The sequence below is a fragment of the Lontra canadensis genome, unplaced genomic scaffold, assembly GCF_010015895.1.
Source record: "Lontra canadensis isolate GAN:19392208 unplaced genomic scaffold, GSC_riverotter_1.0 scaffold20, whole genome shotgun sequence".
NCBI classification, from domain to species: domain Eukaryota; kingdom Metazoa; phylum Chordata; class Mammalia; order Carnivora; family Mustelidae; genus Lontra; species Lontra canadensis.
In genome coordinates this window covers 18,119,925-18,146,857 of record NW_022631014.1, presented here as the reverse complement: position 1 = coordinate 18,146,857, position 26,933 = coordinate 18,119,925, and the positions used below count along the sequence as shown (strand labels likewise).

Here is a 26,933-nt window from a genome sequence, read left to right as displayed (position 1 = left end):
TTAAGTTAACTTAACAGACATCAATTCTGATAAGTTAGATGGATGTGGCATCCCCTAGAGCAATCAATAAGAAAATGACTAAAAATATATTGTGAAAAACTATTAGAGGAATTAAGATGTTAAATTAGAAAATATTTAAATAGGGGCACCTGGGTGGCTCAGTAGGCTAAAGCCTCTGCCTTCAGCTCAGGTCATGATCTCAGGGTCTTGGTATTGAGCCCTGCATCAGGCTCTATGCTCAGCAGGGAGCCTGCTTCCCGCCCCCCACCACCCCTCTGCCCGCCTCTATGCCTACTTGTGATCTCTGTCTAATAAATAAATAAAATCTTAAAAAAAAAAAAGAAAATATTCAAATAATGCAAAGTAAGGCAATGAAGAGGAATAAAAACACATAAAACACATAAAAACAAAAAGTAAAATACTAGAAATAGATAAACTAGATCAATAATAATGGAAATTTTTATGGGAAGTAAACAGTTAAACAATCTAACAAAAAGGCAGAAACTGTCAAACTGGATAAAAAAACAAGATCCAATTATGTACTATTTTAGGAAACACATTTAAGATTCAAAGATACAAACAGTTTGAAAGTAAAAGAATGGAAGAAGCTACCATTCAAGCAGAAACCATAAGAAAGCTAGAATGACTATATTAATATCAGAAAAAATAGACTTTGTGTTTTCTTGTTTGTTTGTTTGTTTTGTTTTGTCTTTTAGAGAGAAAGAGAGCACACAAGTGCAGGACTCTTAAGCAGGCTTCATGCCTTGGGCAGATCTTGAGACGGGGCTCCATCTCATGACCCAGAGATCACGACCTGAGGCAAAATCAAGAGTTGGATGCTTAACCTACTGAGCCACCCAGGTGTCCCAGACAAAATAGATTTTGAAACAAAAAAATTTACTAGAAATAAAGAGGGACATTTCACAATGACAAAAACATCAATATATCAGAAAGAACATTTATAAACATATATGCACCTAACATCAGAGCCACAAAATATATGAAACAAAAACTGGCAGAATTAAAGGGAGAAATAGACAATTCAGCAATAATAGTTGGAGGCTTCAATCATGCACTTTCAAAAATGAACCTAACAACTAAGTAGAAGATACAAATAGAAGGCTTGAGCAACATTATCTATCAATTATACCTAAAAGACACCTGCAGAACTCTCAACTCCAAACAGCAGAATATACATATGTGAATTGAAACTGTACAGAGTGTGTTGTCTGATCATAATGAAATAAAATTAGAAGTACAAAAAGTCATTTGAAGAACTCACAAATAGGTGGAAATTAAACAAAACATTCTTAAATGCCAAATAAGTCAAGAATAAATCACATATAAAAGAATAAATCACAAAAGAAATTAGAAAAGACTTTAAGATAAATGGAAATAAAAATATAATATGCCAAAATTTGTTGGATACATGTAGATAAAGTAGTGCTTAGAGGGAAATTTATAGCTATAAATACCTATAATTTAAAAAGTTTCAAATCAATAACCTACACTTCTATGTTAAGGCATTAGGAGAGGAAGAGAAAATGAAATTCAAAACAAGCAGAAATAAGGATACAGTAAGTATATGAACAGAGATTAATAAAATAATAGGATCAACAAAATCAAAATCTGATTATTTTAAAAGGACATCAAAATTACAAAATACAAAAATACAACTTGTTGTATACCTTAAACTTATACAATGTTATATACCAATTATATCATAAAGCTAAGGGTAAAGAGAATAGAAATAGAAACTTTAACAGGACTGACCAAGAGAAAATGAAAGATCAAATTACTAAAATCAGGAAAGAGGGGACATTGCTATCAACCTTGCAGAAATCAAAAGAATTCCAAAGAAATACTACAAATAACTGTATGTCAACAAATTAGACAGCTTCAGTAAAATTGACCTATTTCTAGAAATACAAAAACTGCCAAAACAGACTCAAGAAAAAAGAGAAAAATCTGAATAGTCCTGTAATCTTTATAATAAGTAAACAGATGGAATTTGTAATTTAAAAACTTCCCATAAAAATTTCCAGCTTCTGGTCTGACATGTAAGAAGCCTGGAAGTCTCTACTCCATCCCAACATGTACAAAGCTAAACAAACTGGAAAACCAATTAACACTTCTTAGAGCCATAAGAGCAATGAGGTCCAGGGCAAACTGCTTCCCCCCCAAATTGGAGAGGAAGACAGGCTAATACTGAGAACTACAGTTTAGCAAAGCAGAAACCCAGGAGCAAAAAGCTCCATGGGAACCAATTCCAGAGTAAGGAAACCTGAACTATAATTGACAAACTCCTGGACGCCCAGTGTGGACAAGTCTAAGAGATAAAAGGGCCGCCCCAAGGGTACCCCCCAGGCTGGGGGGAACCGACTCAACAGGGGCCCCCACAGTTTTTTGAGTTTTACTTCTTGGAGCTCTACCAGGTTCTCACAGTGAGTATGGCAGGAAAATCCCCAGTTTCTTCCAGCTGGGGGAGAATAAAAGGAACCATTTTGAAACATGCACATGCATTCTGTTCTTCACAAGACCTTCCCTCAAGAGAAACTAATTAACCAGAGCCTAACCTGTTAGGGTTTTTTTTTTTTTTAATATATCTATGTATTTATTTATCAAATATATGTGTTTTATATGAGTCAAATCACATTTTAAATTCAGAATAATGCATAATAAATCTTTCCACTTATTCAAAATTCATTTGGCTTTTTTATTTTAAGGACAATCAAATGATAATAGATCAAACATTTTCACTAGTCTAATTATAACATAAACCGCCTTTCCAAGAATTTTTGAATTTGAATAATCTCATCCTGTGTATCATACTCTTCAGCACATTATTTCATTTGACATTTGCATCAAGCAGCTGACCTATAAGTCAGTAATGAATTGGGATAAATTTTTTCCTTTGAGATCATTTAACACAAAGCATTTTAATTAAGATTTTTTAGTTAGTTCTCTTACATTCTTACTGTATTTTCACAACTAGCCATGGCATTCTTCTCTACCACCATTCTCATTTTTTTTGGTAGTTTTCTTTTTATTATTATTATTTTTTTAATCATTTTTTAATTTATTTTCAGCATAACAGTATTCATTGTTTTTGTGCCACACCCAATGCTCCATGCAATCCGTGCCCTCTCTAATACCTACCACCTGGTTTCCCCAACCTCCCACCCCCCCACCTCTTCAAACCCTTCAGATTGTTTTTCAGAGTCCATAGTCTCTCATTATTCATCTCCCCTTCCAATTTCCCCCAACTCCCTTCTCCTAACTCCCCATGTCCTCCATGCTATTTGTTATGCTCCCCAAATAAGTGAAACCATATGATAATTGACTCTCTCTGCTTGACTTATTTCACTCAGCATAATCTCTTCCAGTCCTGTCCATGTTGCTACAAAAGTTGGGTATTCATCCTTTCTGATGGAGGCATAATACTCCATCGTGTATATGGACCACATCTTCCTTATCCATTCATCCGTTGAAGGGCATCTTGGTTCTTTCCACAGTTTGGCGACCGTGGCCATTGCTGCTATAAACATTGGGGTACAGATGCCCTTCTTTTCACTACATCTGTATCTTTGGGGTAAATACCCAGTAGTGCAATTGCAGGGTCATAGGGAAGTTCTATTTTTAATTTCCTGAGGAATCTCCACACTGTTCTCCAAAGAGGCTGCACCAACTTGCATTCCCACCAACAGTGTAAGAGGGTTCCCCTTTCTCCACATCCCCTCCAACACATGTTGTTTCCTGTCTTGCTAATTTTGGCCTTTCTAACTGGTGTAAGGTGTTATCTCAATGAGGTTTTAATTTGAATCTCCCTGATGGCTAGTGATGATGAACATTTTTTCATGTGTCTGATAGCCATTTGTATGTCTTCACTGGAGAAAAAGCATTTGACAAAATCCAGCATCCGTTCCTGATTAAAACGCTTCAAGGTATAGGGATAGAGGGAACATTCCTGAACTTCATCAAATCTATCTATGAAAAACCCACAGCAAATATCATCCTCAATGGGAAAAAGCTTGCAGCCTTCCCGTTGAGATCAGGAACACGACAAGGATGCCCACTCTCACCACTCTTGTTCAACATAGTATTAGAAGTCCTAGCAACAGCAATCAGACAACAAAGAGAAATAAAAGGTATCCAAATTGGCAATGAAGAAGTCAAACTCTCTCTCTTCGAAGATGACATGATTCTTTATATGGAAAACCCAAAGACTCCACCCCCAAACTACTAGAACTCATACAGCAATTCAGTAACGTGGCAGGATACAAAGTCAATGTACAGAAATCAGTGGCTTTCTTATACACTAACAATGAAAATACAGAAAGGGAAATTAGAGAATCAATTCCATTTACTATAGCACCAAGAACCATAAGATACCTGGGAATAAACCTAACCAAAGAGGTAAAGGATCTGTACTCGAGGAACTACAGAACACTCATGAAAGAAATTGAAGAAGACACAAAAAGATGGAAGACCATTCCATGCTCTTGGATCGGAAGAATAAACATTGTTAAAATGTCTATACTGCCTAGAGCAATCTATATTTTTAATGCCATCCCAATCAAAATTCCACCGGTATTCTTCAAAGAGCTGGAGCAAATAATCCAAAAATTTGTATGGAACCAGAAGAGACCCCGAATCGCTAAGGAAATGTTGAAAAACAAAAATAAAACTGGGGACATCACGTTACCTGATTTCAAGCTTTCCTACAAAGCTGTGATCACCAAGACAGCATGGTACTGGCATAAAAACAGACACATAGACTAGGGGAACAGAGTAGAGAGCCCAGATATGGACCCTCAACTCTATGGTCAGCTAATCTTCGACAAAACAGGAAAAAATATACAGTGGAAAAAAGACAGTCTCTTCAATAAATGGTGCTGGGAAACCTGGGCAGCTATATGTAAAAGAATGAAACTCGACCATTCTCTTACACCATACACAAAAATAAACTCAAAATGGATAAAAGACCTCAACGTGAGACTGGAATCCATCAGAATCCTAGAGGAGAACATAGGCAGTAATCTCTTCGATATCAACCACAGCAACTTCTTTCAAGATATGTCTCCAAAGGCAAAGGAAACAAAAGCTAAAATAAACTTTTGGGACTTCATCAAAATCAAAAGCTTCTGCACAGCAAAGGAAACAGTCAAGAAAACAAAGAGGCAACCCACGGAATGGGAAAAGATATTTGCAAATGACAGTACAGACAAAAGATTGATATCCAGGATCTATAAAGAACTCCTCAAACTCAACACACACAAAACAGACAATCATATAAAAAAATGGGCAGAAGATATGAACAGACACTCCTCCAATGAAGACATACAAATGGCTATCAGACCTGTTAGGGTTTTATCAGGACCTGACTGACCTGTGGTGTGGGAGATACCCAATTCTGGCCAGGTCTAGATTTCCCACTGGAGGGAGGTAGATCTCCAAGTCCAGCTCACACTAGCCATACTGACAAGCACTGTTCACAGTCCGGAAGCACAGGCTCATTAAAAGCCTGAGACCTACTCATAGGAACCATAGAGCTACTTCATTCTCCTCACACTTCACCAACACATTAATAAAGACCTATTTAGAGCATTTCCATCTACCCAGTACATCATGTCTGACTCTAAAGAAAAAAAATCAGAAAACATACTGAAATGCAAAAATATAGTTTGAAGAGACAGAGCAAGCATCAGAACCACATTCAATATGGTAAAGTTGTTGAAAATGTCAAATCAGTAATTTAAAATAACTATGATTAAAATATTCATGGCTCTAATGGATAAAGTAGACATCATGCAAGAACACACAGGCAATGCATGCAGAGAGATAGAAATTCTAAGCAATGACAAAAAAATGCTAGAGATCTAACACATTGTAACAGAAATGAAGAGTGACATTGATGGACTTATTAGTAGACAGGAAAGAATCTCTGCTTGAGGCTCTCTCAATAGAAACCTCCAAAACTGAAAACCAGAGAAAAAAGTATGGAAAAGGGGTGCCTGGGTGGCTCAGTCCATTAAGCGTCTACCTTCAGTTCAAGTCATGATCCCACCAGGTTCCTGGGATTGAGCCCTGCATCAGGTTCCCTGCTCAGCGGGAAGCCTGCTTCTCCCTCTTCTACTCCCCCTGCTTGTGTTCCCTCTCTCACTGTGTCTCTCTCTGTCAAACTTATTTTTTAAAGAAAAAAAGTATGGAATTAAAAAAAAAAAACCAGAATAGAATACTCAAGACCTATGGGGCAACTACACAGGTGAAACATACATGTAATGGGAATACCAGAAGGATAGAGGGATAGACCCTGAGGACATTGTGTTCAAGTGAAACAACTCAGCGGAAGACAAATACAGTGTGATATCACTTATGTGTGAAATCTGAAAAAGCCAAATTTACAGAGACAGAAACTAGAATGGAAGTTAACAGGGGCTGGGGGTTGGGGCAAGTAGGGAGATATTGGTCAAAAAGTACAAACTTACAGTAAGAAGATGAGTAAGTTCATAGGATATAATGTATAGCATTGTGATTATAGTTAATAATATTGTGTTATATGGTTGAAAGTTGTAAGAGAGTAAAACTTAAATATTCTTACCACAATAAAGAAATAATTATGTGACATGCTGGAGGTGTTAGCAAATGCTATGGTGGTAATCATACTGTAATATATAAATATATCAAATCAACTTGTTGTATACCTTAAACTTATACAATGTTATATACCAATTATATCATAAAGCTAAGGGTAAAGATAATAGAAATAGAAAAGAAGGATCTCTAGACTCATTTAATGAGGCCCATATTAACCTGATACCAAAATAAGGCAGACACATTAAAAGGGAAAAACCTATGCAATGCAAAATCTTTAATGAAATATTAGCAAGTTGGATCCAAATATATATAAAAGGATAATATACCACGACTGAATAAGGATAATCCAAGGAATGCATAAATGATTGAACATTCAAAATAAATGATATGACTATCCCAATAAATTTAGGAGATACATTTCAGAAAAATCAATATATATTCATAATTTAGAAGAGAAATAAAAACTCCTAGCAAACTGGGAATAAAGGGAATTTCCTCAACTAAGTTCTTACTTAATGGGGAAAGGCTTTATGTTTCTCCCTAAGATCAGGAGTAAGGCAAGGAGTACACTCTCATGATTCCTATTCAACATTATATGAAAGGTCCTAACCAATGTAATAAGGCAAGAAAAAAAAACCCATACAAATTAAAAAAAAACAACTGTTTTTATTTACAGATGAAATAATTACATGTGTAGAAAATTCTAAGGAATCTACAAAAAAGCTATTGTAATTAATAAGTCAGTTTACCAACATTGCAGGATACAAAGTCAAAATACATTCATTTCAATATACTAATAATGAACACTTGGAAACTGAAAATTTAAAAATTACTTATACAATATCATAAAAACATTAACTTCTTAGGGATAAATATAACCAAATATGTCAAGACTCATACACTGAAAACTAGAAAACATGCCTAAGAAAAATTAAAGAAGACCTAAATAGGTAGAAAAAAGCTGTGTTCATGAATCAGAAGACTTGATGTTGTGAAGATACCAATAATTTACAAAATAGTTAGTGCAACACCAAACAGAATCCTAACAATCTTTTTTTATGGAAAGGTAACACACTGAATTCTAAAATGCCTAAGGAAACGTAAAGGCCCTACAATTGCTAAAACAAATTTGATAAAGAACAAAATCTTACAACGTGCTTTCAAAACTATTATAAAGCTACAGTAATCAAGATAGGGCAGTACTGGTATAAAACAGATGGATAGATTAATGAAACAAATTAAGAATCCAGAAGAAGTTCTGAGACAGATAGGTAGATAAATAGATAGACAAACAGATAGAGATTAATATAGATATAGCCAATTTGATTCTGACAAGGATACCAAGTGATTCAGTGGCATAAGAACAATCTTTTCAATATATAATACTAGAATCATTTAGCTATATATACAGGGAAAAAATGATACAGCTCATTGAATTAAATTGATATGGATCACAGACTTGATCCTGAGAGGTGAACCTATTAAATTCTCAAAGGAATAATACTGATAAATTATACTTCACCAAAATTAAAAATTTCTGCTCATTAAGATAGCATGAAGAAAGTAAAAGACAAGCCACAGTTAGAAAATATGTGTGGTGCACATACCAAAGGACTTGTATCAAAATATGTAATAAACTCTTACACCTCAATCATAAGAAATCCCTCAGCAAAAATGGACAATAGACACTTTAACAAGGAAGATATATTAGGCAACATCATTATTTTTCAGTGAAATAAAACTTGAAACCACGGGGCACCTGGGTGGCTCAGTGGGTTAAGCCTCTGCCTTTAGCTCAGGTCATAATCTCAGAGTCCTGGGATCAAGACCTTCTCCAGGCTCTCTGCTCAGCAGGGAGCCTGCTTCCCTCTCTCTCTCTCTGCCTGCCTACTTGCAACCTCTCTCTCTGTGTCAAATAAATAAATTCTTAAAAAAAAAAAAAACCTGAAACTACAAGGCACCACCACAAACCCATTAGAATGATTAAAATTACTGCCAGGCTATGCAATATGTTACAACCATTGTGGAAAACTCAGGACTATACAGACAGCTGTGCTGCATCCAGAATGAAGTCTGTAGTTATTTATTGGGGTATCTATCATACCTCCACTCCCTGACAGCCCTCATCTGCCACCATTCCTCAACCACTGGTCCCTTCAGAGGCTGAGCTTGTTCCCACCACTGTCTCCTTTTCTATGCTGTTCAGTTCATTTTCCTCACCTTTCAGTTAATCTAAACTTCATACTTCTTGTAGGGCTCAAACAAAGTCACTTGGTTCCCGTTGCCCCAGCCTACTCTGATCTGGCTCCCCTCTGAACTTCTCTGCCATCTCCCACCTCCATATGTGCAAAACCATGATTAGAACCAGCATTGGGTTCTAAGTGAGTGAGTACTAAAGGGCAGCCTCCACATTTTATACCCTTCCTGCATGGTGCTCAGAACAGGGCAGGCAACCAGTGTCTCATGGCAGCTCTAGGTTTGTATGACCTCCACGTCTGTATATGAACCTTCATACCTGTTTTTCAGCCTCAAGTTGTGTGACACGCTGTGCATTATTTTCACCAGGAGACTCAGAACCATCCTCTTCCTCTGCAAGTGGGGCCAACCAAGTCCGATCATACTCCTCCCTCCTCTCTGGGCTCTTTTTCATCTCTGTGACCAGTGGAATGATGTCTTTGCTTTTGGCAGCAGGGCCCCCTGTCACCTCTTTTTGCCTTGGCAAGTTTTGACTCCTGCACCACTTGTGACAAAAATGCTGAAGAGTGTGTATTACAAAGCAAAAAGCCCGGCGGAACCGAGCCAGGGCTATCTGGACTTTGGTTTTTTTGGACTCTCCATCCAAGTTTCCATCTCTCTCCTCATTACTGAAGGAATTGAGCAGCAAGGCAATAAAGAGGTTGAGTACCTGGGGTGGGGAGAGGGGGACACATAAGTTGAATGGGAATTATAGCAAAAGGAAAGATAGAGTAGGTTTCCAGAACAACTTTTCCACCAAGACCCAAAACTAAGTCAAATGAGATGCTATGTCCTCTGTCTCTTGAGAAAATTCACCTATAAAATGAATAAAAGGAGACAAGATTGGGGAAGACAGGAAGATAAGATGAAAGAAAATTTGAAGTGAAAGGGTGCCAACAGCCAAGACCAGTTTGTCCACATACAAGCAACAGTCAAATAGTGAGCTTGGCTTTGCTGGAATGGGCTATGGGTCTGATGCCTAATACTGTCATGGGGTCCACCCCTGCTGGCACAGCTTGAGAGATGATGTGCTTTGTGCAGGATCCTTAGCTCCTGTTTCCCAAACCACAACAAAGTATTGGAGCTGAACTGGAGGGGTCTGGATCAAATCTGCAACTCTTCTGTTGAAGCAAGGATCACTTTAAATTCAGATCATCTCATCAGCTACCTACTTGGATTTTTTTGCCTACATTGACACACCCTCCAATTCATCATCTTTACCTCCACAAATTCCTTTGTTTGTGGCTGTCACTGGCTCAAAAATATACAGCCTTCAGGGAGAAGTGTCTTATGAGTGTGAATGGGTCTAGTTTCCCACAGCTTCACCACAAGATTTCCAGCTGCAGACCTTGGCTCAAGCTTTTCTGTTTGCCAAGTGCTCCTTGCCTCTTTAGCTCCCTTCTCAGGTACTCTATCTTCCACGTATCCTTTGTTAACACTTTCTTCCCACTCCCATTGGTCATATTCTGATATTCTGCTCTTCTGATCTTTTGTACCACTTACTGTCTATCTAACATTGCTGGTCAGTCACATAAGATAAAGCCACTGTGTGCATGTGGATGGTTCAGTATATCTGCATGAGAGCACCAACTTGATTCTGAAGACCTTGTGCTCAGGTATCCTGTGTGTCTTCTGTCTTTGCATACCCTTACTGGGTACCCAATTAGCTAATAAGATCTGTTTCCAGCTGCAAGTGACAGACTCAAGCAACTTACACAAGAAGAAAATGTAACTTAAGAAGTTTGAAAATAGGGGCGCCTGGGTGGCTCAGTGGGTTAAAGCCTCTGCCTTCAGCTCAGGTCATGATCTCAGGGTCCTGGGATCGAGCCCCGCATCGGGCTCTCTGCTCAGCGGGAAGCCTGCTTCCTCCTCTCTCTCTCTGTCTGCCTCTCTGTCTACTTGTGATTTCTGTCTGTCAAATAAATAAATAAATAAAATCTTTAAAAAAAAAAAAAAAAAGAAGTTTGAAAATAAAACAGAAGGACCAATTATGACACGAAGTTTGGTCTCTTCCCCTTTTCCCTCTACCTTCCTCAGCTGGCTTTATCTTGGGGTATTTCTTCTCATGCTTGCGTTATGTTTGCAGTTCTACAGGAATCATAGTCCTAAAAAGGTCCGGAGAAAGTAAAAGGACCATTTTTTTTAGCTCATCCCTTCTTTTTTTTTTTTTTTAAGAACAAGCAAACTTTCTCACTAGATATCCCTTTACAACTTATTGATCAAATTAAGTCACAAACTCCTACCTCAGCTATTCATTCACAAAGAGAATACAATTATCTTAGAATAATCATCTGGTATAAAACAGATATTGGGGTATCAGTCAATATGAGAAGTATGTGAAAAGAAGGTTTTGTTTCATGCTTTTTAGAATTTCCTCGAGTCAAATTTAAATGCAGATTTTAATATTATAAAACATTAAATGTGCAATATCATATTTAGAATAATAATTACCAGTAAGTAAAGTAAGTAAAGTATTGCAAAAGAAGCTAATACATTTGTGTAATCCATATGTTAAAAAAAAAATCTAAGACACTCACCACAAGTTTTCCTATCACCATGATCAATAGAAAGACGACAACGCACAGTGTTTGATTTGTTGCTTGCATACATTCCCACATGTTTTCAATCCATTCCCCACAGAGGATGCGGAACACCACCAGAAAGGAATGGTAGAAATCCCCCATGTGCCAGCGTCGTAAACATGGGACTGTAGGGCCACAGGATGTTTTATTGCTCTTTACAGAACTGAATTTAGAGCCAAAAACCTGCATGCCAACCACTGAGAAAATAAAGACCACAATAGCCAGGACCACAGTGAGGTTTCCCAGGGCTCCAACGGAATGGCCAATTATCTTTATCAGTGTGTTTAAAGTTGGCCAGGATTTGGCTAACTTGAAGACCCTCAGCTGTAAAAAAACAGACAATAAGCAAAAGAAGAAGAAAAGCCAGTTAAAGACAAATTCCATCTGCTAAGCTATATAGCAAATGACATGCTCCCAAACCATAGCATTTATGACTTTCAAAAATCTTTTCAAAGTCAAAACCATCCTAAACATAGTCATCCACTCCTTGGCCCATGATAATACCTAGACAGGGCCAGAAATGAGGCAAAGTAGAGTGTGTGACAGACACCATGAGAGGCAAAACTTTTTGTTTTGAAAATGGAAATTTTTTGTTCTAATTTTTGTTAATTGATAAAGACTTTGGAGTCATGAAGATAGAATTAAGCATACATGTTTATTGCATGAAGTTAATGTTTTGGAATCCTGTATAACATATCAAGGGTCAAAAACTATAGCCCAAGGGCCAAATCCAGCTCATTGCCTATTTTTGTGTGGCCTAACAAACTGAAGGTTTTGGGGGGGGGTGAGGGTAGGGTGAACCTGGTGGTGAAGGAGGGCATGTACTGCATGGAGAACTGGGTGTGGTGCATAAACAATGAATTTTGAAACACTGAAAAAAATAAAATTAAATTAAATTTTTAAAAATGGTTGGAAAATAATCAAAAGAAGGGTATTTCATCACATATGAAAATAGTATGACGTTCAAATTTTTGCATCTGTAAATAAAGTTCTATTGCAACACAGCCACACTCATTCATTCTCAAATGTCTATGGCTACTTCTGTGCTACAACAGCAGAGTTGAGTGCTTTCAACAGAGACCATACAGCTTGTAAGACTGAAAATATTTACCATCTGACCTATTACAGAAAAAATTGCTAACTCCTGTATCATATAAGTCAGGTCACAAATTTGAATCTAAACTTTCTAACAATCACAGGAGGAATACAGTACTTTATATCCAAGAGAGAAAAAGCAATCAGCTACTCAAAACACACACACTTTTTTCAGAAGTTTTTTCCCATGGAATTTTACAGACCCTATGGGAGACAACACAACAACCAGTTTCATAGCTTATTTCTTATATTAACTTCCAACATAAACCAGTGGTTTCACTCCAAAGTACAACCCTGTTAAGTATCAACTATTTGGGGGAAATACTGCAGGTCAGTAAGACTTAAGACCCAAGAGAAGGAATAGCACTGTGTCCTCAGAAGGGAACTTGGGGCGCCTCAGGGAGAAACCATGCTTCTGTAATACACAGACAATACTGTACAGTTCCTCCCCTGAGAGCATGGCTGTAATAAGCCTAAACAATTGTAAAGCAAATGTAATTTTGCTCACCTGAATGCCAGTGAAACTCTAGGAGAGCAAGTTAATAATTTCTGACTTTGAGCAGTATGAGCGCCTAACATATCCCAAGTATAAAATGTATGCCTAGGTAACTGAAACAAATGCCTTACTCTGTAGGCTTATCCCTGCCAAAAGAAAAAGTAAATCTCTGAAAGAGGACCAAGGGTCTCCTTTTATGGCTCCCCGATTCCCCTATCAGGTGTGGTTTCCCTGTAGTTTTCTATCTATGCCTCTCACAGGGTCTGTCACACACTCTACTTTGCCTCATTTCTGGCCCTGTCTTGTCTCATGAGTGCTCCTTAGCTCAGCTCCTCTCAAGTGCATCTGCAAAGGTCACCAAAATGGGTCCATGGTCAGCAGATGGAGTACAAAGACCACAGGACAGGAATGACACTGGAAGCAGTCAGGAGGAAACTACTGAGACAGCTTCTGCCAGCAGCGCCCAGCCCCCTCCTGGACTCTGTAGTCTATGCCCCCTTGGTAAGCCCAGATATGAGGGTGCCTGGCTCAGAGCTCAGGTATGAGTGGTGGGAAAGAGATCATGGGAGGGGGCTACGCTGAGCAAGGAGCAGAATCTTAATTACCAGAACACACCATGTCACATCAGGTTGCCTAAGGAGTCATCGTGGGGTGGGGGAGGCAGGGGTTCAGCTGGAAGGAGACCTCCTGGGACTCTCCAGGAGTATGCAAACCTGGGAGGGAGGAGGAGCTCAGTTCTGATTCTCTGGTTAAGGTAGGATGAGTTCAAGTTTAATGCAAAATAGCCACTGAACTTAGTCAAGACTCTTGTCAATTCTGGCAGCTAACATAGTCAGTAAAACGAAATAGTAAGTGCCTTACCACTCTTAAGGGACGGAGAAACAGCAGATTTTTTTTTTTTCCTAAAACTATACTGTTCATCACATCTGCAAAACTCAGAAGAGCAACAATGCTGTCAAAAATGTTCCAGCCCCGGCGAAAGTAGTTGTAGGGGTCAAGCGCAATAATTTTTAGGCACATTTCTGCCATGAAAACGCCAGCGAAAACCTACGGTGAGATACGAAGAATGAGAAAAGGAAACTATCTCTCCTTGAAGATACACTTCTCAGAATGGTCCAAGGGAACTGCAGAGATCACAAAAAAACAAAACGCATTTTTATTTACTTTGCTCATCTCATCCCTCCCCACCAAAGTGCCCATTACTATATTACCAAGCTCACAGACATCAGGGTGGAGAATAAAATATTATTTCCCAAGGCACAATTGGATTTTGATAGAGGGCAGGGTGATAGAAAGTGTCAAGCAATTCCCCCTCAAAGTTCCTTTAAAATGCCAATAAAACCTCCCAAATGAGGGGAGGGGCAGGATACATAACAGCTCTGAAAACTGATGATAAATATCCTCTATAAAGCAGAATCACTCAATCTCAACACTGATCAGAAAAAAAAAAAAATTAAAAGGGGCCCAGAGCAAAGAACTGAAAAACACTGCTAGGAACAGGAAAACATCATTAAGCAACTCAATATATAGGCTTACCCTATATGATGAATATCTTGGGATAAATATCTTGGTTATGGCTGAAAGGAGGGTTAGTGAGTTAGGATATAATCCTAAGTCCTATTATTCACCCACAGAATGCAGGATTTATTATTCCAGAACAAAATGCCAAAGCATTAAAAGGAAGGGCAAGAGTTAAGAAAGTGTTAAACTATGTGATTTCCATGGGCACAAATAAGTGTTTTTGTTTTTGTCTTTGAAAATTCGATAAATACAGGCTTAAAAACATTGCACAATGTTCAATTAGTGGTAGCTAAATTCAAAACTAAATCTATCATCTACATCTTTGTAGAAGATAAAACAAAGCATTTCTTCATAGCAAATATCACATTCTGACATAGACACAACTAAATAGATATGAGAAAACAATAGTATGAAAATAATAAGGTAATAGTAAAAAGGTTGTCAATAATAAGGCTGTCCTCCACAGTCCTGGAAAAGAAAAATAACTCAGAAATGATTTTTAAGTCTCCATAATGAAAAAAAAATCTCCTTATTAAAAGTAACAGATGATCTGTTTTTATAAATAATTTGGTGACTTACTATTTATTTTAAAAATCCCTAAAATAAAGTGACACAAGTTAAAAAAGGATAGGCAAAGACAAATCCAAGATAGACAAAGAGAAAAGAAGTCAAGGTGGCAAAGAAAACCCTAAGCTTGTATCTATCTTTTTTTTTCCCCTTTAAATATCGCTATCTGCTTCTGCTCAGAGCCACAACCAGTGCCTAAAATCATGCAGTGTTATTATAGTTAATTGTGCTGGACAGATCCCTGTCCCTTTTTGAGCTACTCCTCTCTCTCCTGTCTCCTTCAAGCTTTAGGGGTCTAGCCCTACAGTGTACTCCTCTGATTTAAGCAATACCAAAGCTTAGAGAGTCCATTTCCAAGTCCAGTCCCACAGAACCGCACAGGCCAGTTGAACCCTGGTCCACCTGTCAGAGGAGGGAGGGATGTGTTCTTGGGAACTCAAGGCTCCAAAACCTCCCTCCACCACTGCATACTGCTATGGGGGTACAGAAGATGAGGTGGCTACCACCTTTGTATTGTGTGTTGTCTTTTTTTTTTTTTTAAGATTTTACTTATTTATTTAAGAGAGAGAGTGAGAGATAGAATGAGCTGGAGGAGGGGGAGAGAGGGAGGAAGAAGCACAATGTGGGGCTCGATCCCAGGACGCTGGGATCACGACCTGAGCTGAACACAGCCACTTAACCAACTGAGCCACCCAGGCTCCCCAACATATTGTGTTAGTTTAGGGAATGGGGCACATGGAACGGAAGCACAGGCTACAAGGCCAGTTCTGCCTGTTTCTCATCAGTTTTCAGGGCTTGAAGCACAGCTGCTGCCTGTGAACTCAGACATCAACAATATCTCTGTGCCTCCTTCTGTACCATTTCTGGGGAGAGTGAAGAAGAATGTCACTTAATTATCCAGCTTCTGACTGCAAAATGCAGCTTCATCTCAACACCCAGAATACCTAGTCAGTGGGAAATCTGAAAGGTTGGCTGTGTCACTTTCCACAGCTGGATCAGCAAATGAAGGGATGGACAGACCACTTTTGCAAACTAGGAAGCCCTGCCTAGGGGCAAGATTCTGGGTACTTTGGGTATTCTCTGGAATTTAGCTAATAAATCCATCTACCAGGAAGTGCTGAAACATAGGTCTGCTGACTCTGCTGAGGCAGGAACCTGCAGGCACAGCTTTCTGTCTCCAAGTGAAATAACACTGTCAACGCATTTCTGGGATACATCACCCAGAGAGAGCTGAATACCCTGGCCTTCAGCCCAGAAAATACCAGCCTGTTCAAAGGTACCATGCGTGTTAGGTTTGTCGTGCAACATGAAATCTAATCTGACCCACACACACCTACAGAGCACTTCTTCTCAAGGGCAGTTTGGGGAAAGAAACTTAAATGCACACTTTCTGTACAGAGAACCACTCTAGCCATGCACTATGGTCCTGCTGTATCCCTGCTTCTCCTGAGAGGGACACAGAACTGAGGAGGTAACCTCAACGTGATGCACAGAAGCAGCTCTGTGGACCAGCTTCTGATTCAATAGGTACAGTGGGTTCTGATCAGTGTAAAATAATTAATTAAAAAATACATGCCTACATATTGACTAGAAATCCTCTGCAATACTAAAAATGATAATCTTTGCTAATAGGACCATAGGAAATAAGTTTCTTCTTTGTATTTCCCTTATTTGTACTTTCCTTTTTTTTTAATTTAAAAAAGCATGTATTGCTTCTTAAGTTGGAAAAATAAAATAAAACTTCAAGAATAAATGGTTAGATGTCTGGTAAGATTAACTCATTAGCTAATTAAGGTAGAACATTCAGTGGATAATTATTTGTTATTTCTGATATTTGGGATTAGTTAATCCTCAGGGGGAAGGAGAGAATGCCTTCTCCACAAACAATAAATTGAATAGTTCATGGGGGGTTCTGCTCTCCTATCTTAGTTTTCTTAGTTTAACTGGGACTAGATGCATCCAATGAGAAACCTGTTGAAGCAGGCTAAAGTCTAGAGGCTCCCCTACTACCCCATAAGCTCTGTACAACTCCTCCTGGGAAAGTATGCCTCCCACAGCTGCCAGGCCCTGACCCGCCTTTCTAGGGGGAATAACACCTAGTATTGGTAGTCACATTATTTTGTGACAAATGGTGTCATCCATATCACCGGGGACCATGGGACACATTACCAAGGTCTCTGGATATGGTTAACATTTTCTTGATTATCCCAAATGGCTGAACTTTTAACATGTCTGCTGGCTTCTGGGTTCCCACAGGATGACTAAGGAGATGCTAAGGCATACCAGAGGGTCAACACAGGCCCCATGGTAAATTATTGAACTGGGTAAAAACAAAATCCTAATAGTCGTCTTTTCCCTTTACTCTACTTAAGGGGACCAAAGACCTAGGCTAGGTTCGGCCACTCACGACAGGTTTAGACTTTGAAAGAATTATAATTCACAGTTTGAAATATTTTTATCTTTTAAAAAGCCTAAAGTTACCAAATTCCCTATATGCAATGTAGAAGAAAAACTCTTGTCCATTTTGTAATGATCCATGGCCAAGAAGATAGTGTTGATGATGATACAGATGGTGATGGCCAGCTCAGTAAAAGGGTCAGTCATCACAGTTTTCAAGGCCTTCTTAATGCACAGCCACTGGGGGCTACAGTTCCATACAAGATATCTGGATGCCAGGTTTTCCCCACATGGGAGGCAAGGCTCCTGTGATTTTTCTTGTTCTGGAGAAGAATGAAAGAGCAATTGAGTAGTTAGCTCTGAATCCATCTGGCTGCTGTTGGCCTGAGTGCATTTCTTCTCTCCACGTCCCTAGGGTCTCCTATGAACCTGATCAACCAAGAAGAATGCTGATGGGTATAGCTGGAAAGGTTTCTCAAACACAACTTCCATGTGGTATAGCTATGTACATCTAGTCTTTATACTTGTATTGAGCATCTGGAAGCTGTGCTGCACTGCTAGATAGAGATATAGAAGCCAACACTGGATGCGAACCCATGATAGAGAGAAATAGAAAATCAAGTTATGTTCATTCAAGGCAAAACATGGTGAGAGCTGTAACAGAGGTGCACAGAGCTACCAGGGCTCAAGGGAAGGAGAAATATTGAAAGAAAAAGTACTCTCCAGCTAGTTGAGTTCAGCCATCAGGCCACTGGACCCCTGATTTCCCTGGCACCATTTCAGGGACCCATGCAAGCCAAATGAGGTGATATGACAAGCTCAAAAGTACTAAGGATCAATCGGACCCCATCCTTGTAAGGACTTGAGTCCTGCCTTTGATCACCAAACCCTTAGTGGGATCCTGGTTACCTGCCATGATTGAGGTCCATCAGATGGTTCCAGCCTAGCTACATGGTCTTCCATTGTCCAGGCCAGATTCCTAACTCTAACTTCAAATATAACTGTCTCCCACTGGACACTTCTGTGTCTTCTCTTCTTTGGTTACTATAATTGTCATTGCAACCTCCTGTGACTGCCTGGCCTGATTGGGAGGTCCTGTCTGTACTCTTGGTCCCAAGTCCCATCCCAAGGCTAGCCAGTTCCCACCACTACCCAAGGGCCAACTCAGGGTGGGCCCACTTCTTCTGAGTCACTTAGCTTGCATGCTCAAATGAGACAGAAGAAGTGACTCATCAGGAAGTTCACTAGGCTTCAGAGAGCTTCTGAGGGAGGAAAGGAGAATGGAGGGACATCACGGAAGTTCAGCTCTCCCTGCGGCGGAAAGGCAGAGCTTACCCTGCATGGTGATGGTGAGGATGCTGACAGCGCTCAGGGCCCTCTGTCTTTGGAAGGGATCCCCATGCTCATCGAAGTAATCCACTGACAGATTCTGGGATAGTCGTTTGGTTTGCTCTAGGATGTGTGGCTGTAAGAGAAGGCAGACATGGTGGACCTTCAAAGCAAAGGGACTGCCTCTCCTCAAAACTTCACAAGCTACTTTGTTTCAATGCCACACGCCTCAAAGACACTTCATATCTCATAGAGGTCCACTCGCTTCCATTTCATGGCACGCTAAAGATTCCGTTTTTGTATTTCATATTTAGTAGATAAGTGCAATATATTTTGAACATTCATATTTCTTATGCATGCACATTTATAGGGTCCCAGTGACAGAAAATTTTCTTTCTCTGTGATTTATTCATTGTCAACAAAGAGCAAACAAAATTTTACAAAAACTAATGAATAACAGTTCAGAACACAAAATCAATAAAAAGCTGAATTTAGAAACAATGTTTTTGAGTGGCAGAAGTGGGGGATATGTTAGGAAGGGTGGATTGGGGTCAGATAGTGAAGTGCCTTGAATGGCTGCCTAAATTGATTTCGAAACAGTCAGTAACTAAAAAGAACAGCCAAAATAAATACAACAAAATCTATATACTAAACGTCAAGCACTCTTTCAGGCTGTGCCTAGGAGCTTGATTCTCACCTTACCTCCAATTCTTAAGTTTCTGGAGATGAAAAGACATAAATCTTCAGAAACCTAGAAAACTATTCATAATGATTTATTTCCCCAAAGTTCTGACCAACCAGGGCCCCAGAGCGAACTATCCCTTGCGATAAGCTATTTTAAAGGCAACCTATAGTCTTTCTATAGCTATTTCTCTTTTGGTTTAAGACTTCTTATTAGCTGTCTGGTCTTGGTCTATTGTTTTGTGAAATGAGGAAAACCCCTCAAAACAGCTGGCTTCATGGCCTTTTGTGATGATCCCATCTTACTGCTACAGTTTCTCACCATTTCTCACCAGTTTCTCACCATCACCCTCTAGCTTCATCACATACACACATGCGCATGTGCACATACACTCCCAAGTGTCCCACTGGATCATGTTCTCCAGCTCTCCTTTGCCTCCAGGCCTTTGTATGTGCTGTTCCCTCTACCTTTGGTGCTCCATTCACTTTTTTAAATTTTTTTTTTAATTTTTTTTATTTTTTATAAACATACAATATTTTTTTTCTATTTTTTTCCCCAGGGGTACAGGTCTGTGAACCGCCAGGTTTACACACTCCATTCACTTTTTACCAAAGGATGAAACATTAATTCACCCTCTCAGCACAGACACTGCTTCCAATCCATGCTTCTTCTCCCACTTCCACCAATTCTGGGTTGGTCGTTGGAAGCAGATGCTGCTGTTGGCTGAATCTTTGTCCCTGGGTCCTACCTGAGGCTTTCTCTGGCAACCTGACCACCCTCTGCCCCAATGCATGCCAAGTCAGAAATCCACAAAAATGATTATCTCCAGAACCCAGCAGTCTGGAAATAATGATGGACCAATGTTGGCATATAAATACTCTAGCGTCCTCACTCCATGAAGATTAAACATCAACTACTTTCAGTGGTAACTGGCTTGATAATGAACCTTAACTGGCCACCTTTCTCTTCCATGTATCCTTTCTTCCCTCTCCTCTTGGTGCTTCCTGAGATCACTTCCCAAATAATCTACTTGCACTCTAGCATCTCAGAACTTCCTTTGGAGGGAACCCCCACCACAACACTGCTCCTTCTGTGTTCTCCCATAGCAATCATATGTCAGTCATCACACTGAACAGTAACTGCCTCCTTGTTAGTGTGTCTTCTGCTGTCTGTTTCGTACATCTCATGTATCCCCAGTACTTACCCCAATGCCAAGCAGAGAGCAAACACTGTCAAAACTTTGAATGATGCTTGTAAATAAATGGGTATTTGAATAGACACATGGACGTGAGGATAAATGGATGAGAGGGTAAATGAGTAAATGAATGAAGGAGTCCTTTCAATTAGACTGACAACTTGACCTGTTCCCCTAACAGTGCTATAGTATCATTAATTCCTGGGCTAAGACTTGCCTTTTTTGTGGAATCTTCCTCAGAATCTGATCCTGGAGGCTGGTCTTTCCCAGAGTCTCTCAAAAAAAAGGACTTTCTTTTACTTTTACCAAAAAGCTTTCTCTTCTTTGGGGAAAAAGATGACACTTCAAGGGAAGTAAGTGAACTTCTGTCAATTCCCATGGCAACCAGAGCCTTAGAAAGTGAACAAAAGCAATTAATAAATAGATCATACTTCCCCAAAGAATTCTGCAAATGACCCGACCTTCATGAGTGTTCTCTCTTTTCTTCTGGAAGCATCATACCATTTAGATTGCTCATCACCTACATGGAATATGCTAGCTTTGTTATTATTTATCAGGGGCACATACCCTGTTTGTTTACCCACAGAAAATGCAATCTCAGAGGCAAGGTTAACTCTTCCATAGCTCTATCACTAACCCTTAGTACAGAGTCTAGGATGTGCTAGGCACTCAATAAATGTTTGTGCCTGACAATGCAGGTATTGAACTTGATGGACTCCCCACTGACAAATCTCTGTGCAGGATGAGAAAGAGTATAAAACATGTTCCCAAAATCTTAGAATTGGGAAAATGATACCAAAGAAACAATGAAAATGGGCTATAAATATGACAGGAATTTCAAGAAGGGAGAGGTGATCACAGCTGCTGTCTTTAGAACACCATTATTGCTTTCCCAAGCCCTCCCAGGCAAAGACCTGGAACACAAACATCTCCAGATTCCCATTAGTAATCCTGCAGCAGAGCCTTAGTTTACGCATATGCACATTTTTCTTCTAGCCAGCAGTCTGGGGTCTGTCCTAGAAGGCCCGGGTTTCAGAAAACCTAGGGTTCCCGATTCTTAAGAGCTCTGTGCCTGGACATTGTAGTGAGATACAGCAGCATAGCCTGTCTTCACAGGTCTTAAATTCTCAGAAAAGCACCAGTAGAGAAAGCTCTGAGACCAGGTCTCACGGCCTCTGCAGTCCACCCCCCCGCAAGCAGACCTCACTGTCTGACACTGCGTGCCCCTACCTCCTTCTCCTCCTTCAGCAGCTGCTGGGCTTCCTGGAACATCTTTTCCTTGGCCTCTGTCTCAGCAGCTACATTTCTGTTCTGTTCCTCATAAGCCATGGTGACAACAGCCAGGGTTAAGTTAATCAGGTAGAAAGAGCCCAGAAAGATGACCACCACAAAGAAGAAGACTGAGTAGAGCCCTGAGGTACGCAAGGTCTGCAAAAGACAGAGCACACACTTGTTTCTCCAGCCTTTCTCTATAGAGGGGTGACTGTCACCTCAAGGGGACATGATACAGTAGCAACAGATCCTCCCCCAGCAGTGCTTGAGTCAGCTGTCCACAGTATCGTCTACAGCCTCCCATCACCCAGGGACTCCTGACGACCGTCAATGAGCAGAGGCCAACCCTACATTCCCATGTAAGGTGTGGTACTTTGTTAGGACTTTCTCAAGGGTAGTTGCATTTTAGAATTTAAAAGGCAGGAGAAGAAGGAATGCTTCATGAAAACTGAAGGAAGCACTGGTAGTAGAACTATGGGTAGAAGGGAATCCAGAGAGGGCTAACATTTCTAGGAGGAGGAGATGGTTTTTGATGTTTCTTTTTCTTTTTTTTTTTTAATTTTTTTTAAAGATTTTATTTATTTGACAGACAGAGATCACAAGCAGGAAGAGAGGCAGGCAGAGAGATAGAGGGGGAAGCAGGCTCTCCGCTGAGCAGAGAGCCCGATTTGGGGCTCGATCCCAGGACCTTGGGATCATGACCCAAGCCGAAGGCAGAGGCTTTAACCCACTGAGCCACCCAGGTGCCCGGTTTTTGATGTTTCTAACGGAATATCTAAGGTAGAATTTAACAATACAACTATTGAGGATGAGGAACAGATGACAGAGAAGGAGGGTAGATGGTAAGTTATGAATAAATGACAGAAAGATAGATGAGCTATGGAGGAGGGGAGGAGGAAGGGAGGAGGGAAGGGGAGGAGAACAAGAGAGAGAGAATAATTAAATAACCTGTTGATAAAGCTTCTCCCAGGAATCTTGGGTCATAAGCCGAAACATGCCAAGAAAAGACCAGCCAAAGTTGTCAAAATTGGTGTAATTATAGTCAGGATTCCTTTTGGTGTGTGTGCATTTAAAATTTTCAGAACAGGCACTAGATGGAAACAAGGGAACAGAGGAAGAATTACATTCCCTGCAGGCTGGCTTCCCTCCTACCCCCACTCATCCTAGCCAAGGCACAGGCTTTTCTGAGGGCCGTGAGGTCATATGGAAAAGCCCTGGGTGCTGAGTATCTGTAGAGGGACCATGCCCTGCCTGCCAAGCCTTCACTCACTTTCCAGATGGATCAATTAGTAAGCTCATATTCTTAGTTTTTCATTAAAAATTAAGTGCAGTGATACAGTGAACAATTAGTGGTAATGACAGGCAAGAGAAGCACATATGTACCAGTACACATCTTTTATAATACATACATGGGAGTGTGCTTTGACTACTCTCTTGTGTCTTGCTTTTTTCATGGAACAATATAGCTTGGAGGTCTTTCCACACGAGCATACAAGGAAATATTTCTTTTCATGTCTTACAGTTCTATGATTTATTTAATTGCTCAGCTAATGATGAAGATGTAAGGTTTCAGTTGTTAACAGTCTTTTGTTCTCATAAACATTTGGGTCTTACTTTACAAACAGTATATCGCTTGCCCATAAGTCTTCACCCACATCACCAAAGCACACATCATTAAATGCATTTCTCAGATAATACTAAGGGTAGGTACTTTCTTCATTTTTGATAAATATACTATTTTGATCAAAGTAATACATGCATGTGGTCTAAAAATCATGTGGCACCAACAGGCTTGTAATGAAAACCATTCCATCATTCTTTAACCATCATTTACTTACTGCAAAGTCAACAACTTGGAACTCTTTTATGTCCCTATCTTTAAAGATAAGATTTATGCTGATATATACCAACTTTAGTCCTTGGTGATTAAGTTCCTGCTAAGATGAGGGTTAGCTCCTCAACATCCCATCCCACTTCATCACTACTTATATTCCTCCTCCCAAGGAAATACTGTGGCCTGAGTCTATGCTTTCTGGGGTTGGACACATTTTTTCTTTGTTTTTACGTGTTGCTTTTTCCAAGTTTTACTATCTCATTTTTCTGGAACAAATCTCAAGTGGCTTCTTAAGAAGATGGGGTGATCTTTGCATATATGAGTGTATCTTTATTCTATCTTCAGAACTGATTAATTGATTGGCCAGAAGTAGAAATCTGGTTTGAAAATATTTTTTCCTTAGAAATATGAAGGAACTGTGCAGTTATTATCCTGTGATGCTATTGAGAATTCTGATGCCATTTTGATTTTTGTTCCTTTGTGGGTGACCTTTTTCTCTTTGGTTTTAGAATCTTTTCCCTGAAAGGCCACAATAAGGCACTTGGCAGGGACCTTCTGCACTCATTATATTGGGCACTTTATGGGATGGTGAGGGACTTGCATCCTCAAGCTCAGGAAAATTCTCTGTATTGTGGCATTGCTAATTTTCTCCCTTTTTGTTTTTTCCTGTGCCCTATTTCAGGAATTTCTATTTAGTCAAAAGTTGGAACTTCTGGTTTGATATTTATTCTCATAATTTTCTGTCTCTTTTGTTGCTACTTTCTGGACTATTTCCTCTACTTGATCTTTTAATTCTAGTATTGATTTTTTGTAATCATGTTACCAAAAAAAAAAAAAATCGGTCTTGCTTAGTGACTTAGTGAAAAGGAACAGTCATTCCTTTTTCATAATGAGCTATTTTTATTTTTATGTATACAATATCTCTCTTAAGTTTACTGAGGACCCTATTTAAAGTTTTAAAAGTCCTTTTGAGTTCTCTCTCTGAACTGTTATTTTGTCCACAGCTTTTAGGGCCCGAATGTTCGGATCCTTCTGAAATTCTTGCATTGCAATTTTAATCTCCAGTGTGATGCTGTTGGGAGGTGGGGTCTGTGGGCGGTGATTAGGGCGGGAGGGTGGAGCCCTCATGATAGGAGTCACACCCTCATAAAAGAGACCCCGTAGAGCTCACTTTCTGCCATTTGAGGACACAACAGAGAAGACTGCCACCTACAGCCCAGAAGAGGACCCTCATTAGAACCCAACCAAACTGGTGCCCTGATCTTGGACATCCAACCTCAGGAACTGTGAAGAAAGAAATTTCTGTTGTTTATAAGTCACCCTGTCTACAGTATTTTGTATTAGCTGCCTGAACTATGACAACATTCATTTTCCCTATTTCTTTATCTCAGCCCCCTTTATGCCAAAGACTTCCTTTAGCTATCTGGTGAGCCTGGGCTGTTCAGTAGCATTTAATCAGAGGTCCTGACAAGTTGATTGGGAATTTGCTTGGTGGGCAGAGTAGCCCTCAGTGAGTGGTAGGCTTTTCATTAGGGTGATTCAGAAGGAAGACATCCATTGTGTCCTCTTCCCCACCAGACCTCAGGGACACCCTGAGAAATCCCAGCGCCTTTATCTTCAAGGAACCTATTGGGGCTGAACCTAACATACTTAATTTATCTTACTTCCTGGTCACCATTCAAAGTATTAGCTTGTTTTGCCCAATATCCCCTTGTCTGGATATGCCTTCCTGTCAACATACACATGTGATTAAAGCTCTCCTCCAGCATTTCCATCTTGGCAAAGACATCACCAGTAACTCACCCCAGAAGCAAGAGAAACACCTCTAACAGTTTTCTCCCCTCAAAACATCCCACCACACTCCCACACATGCACTTGTGCACAGTGTACATCTAACCCCCTTCTTCAATTCACAATCTTGTTTTTTCTGTCTCCTAAATGCATTTGGAATTCATCCATCCCTTTCTTGTCATCTCTACTGCACTGTTTTATGATTTTCATCTGTACCAACCTAGTCTTCTAAGTGGCTGTCTCATCCACTCTGTGCATCCATTCTCCATGTAGCAGCCATAGTGACTTTTATAAACAACTAATCTGCTCAGGTCTTGTTTCCTTGGTGATCAGTGTCAAAATATTTGGCACTGATGGGCTACCAGGTCTTGCAGAGTTAGTTCTTGTAAACTTCCTCTCTGCCTAACAAGCTGCTGGGCTTCTTACTGACTCTGATCTCATGGCCTCATGCCCAAAGTCTTCCCCCTTTCTATTCTAGGGACTGAAATTGTTCACTCTATCTCCTCACCTACCAGAACCCCCTACTTATGCTTTAGATCCACACTGTGGTCACCAGTCACCACACTGTGGCTCTTAGGGAAGGAGGCAGAGAGTAAAGGCTGAAAACCAGGCCTGGGCCCTAGACAGACAGAGAGCTGCCTATGAAGGTGACCTATGACCTTAGACCTGTCATCTTCTTGGAAACCACCATGTTATGATCAATGGGGAAGGTCATTTTCTAGGAGTTCATCTTCTATACAACTCCTGAGCTTTGGGACTACACCTAGATTAGAGAGCTATGATTGTTACACAAGCTTAGAGAGATGAGGACACAATAAGGTCCAGCTGGAAGCCAAGGCTACCGTGTCTATGTGTCCAAGTGGCCCACCCCACCTTGGATTTTGCCTACAGTAACTGTACCTACCCTGTATGGAGTCAAGGAAGCACTGTATATGACAGCTGTTGGTCCCCTCATTAAATGAAAGCACCGTGGAGGCAGTGTGTCTGTCGAGGATCATTTTAGAGAATTCAGTAGTCCTTGTATTACACTAAACCCTATGATGTCTTGTGAGTTTGACCAAATCTGAACCTATGACCATCCCAGGTAGCATTAGAAGACACTTCCCTCATTTTACAGACAGGGTTATACCCTCTGTTCAATTTCTCTCAGTACCTATATGTCTCTCTTAAAACACTCATCACACTTTCAAGGAGTAAAAAATCTCTCCTTCCTGTGAGATGCCAGATTCAAGAGAGAAGTGATCTCTAGTTCATATTTGCATTCTTTGGGCCTAGCACAGGGTTTGACATGCTCTCAGCCTTTGATACATATTTGTTATTGAGGAACAAATTTTTAACCT

General features: G+C 40.0%; 1 protein-coding gene across 2 annotated transcripts in view; it reads right to left on the bottom strand.

Annotated features, from left to right (window-relative positions):
* The window catches only part of SCN11A (sodium voltage-gated channel alpha subunit 11), a 92,215-nt gene that overhangs the window by 37,347 nt on the left and 27,935 nt on the right, over window positions 1-26,933 (bottom strand). The window contains exons 10-17 of one of the 2 annotated variants that reach the window (XM_032861164.1): window positions 22,917-23,058; window positions 21,927-22,124; window positions 20,914-21,087; window positions 18,826-18,955; window positions 17,575-17,813; window positions 13,867-14,052; window positions 11,370-11,738; window positions 9,113-9,502 (exon numbers count right to left, since the gene is read on the bottom strand). In XM_032861164.1, coding sequence (XP_032717055.1) covers window positions 9,113-9,502; window positions 11,370-11,738; window positions 13,867-14,052; window positions 17,575-17,813; window positions 18,826-18,955; window positions 20,914-21,087; window positions 21,927-22,124; window positions 22,917-23,058 — 1,828 coding nt within the window. The remainder of the gene's footprint in view (window positions 1-9,112; window positions 9,503-11,369; window positions 11,739-13,866; window positions 14,053-17,574; window positions 17,814-18,825; window positions 18,956-20,913; window positions 21,088-21,926; window positions 22,125-22,916; window positions 23,059-26,933) is intronic. The other variant, XM_032861165.1, reaches the window with a different exon arrangement.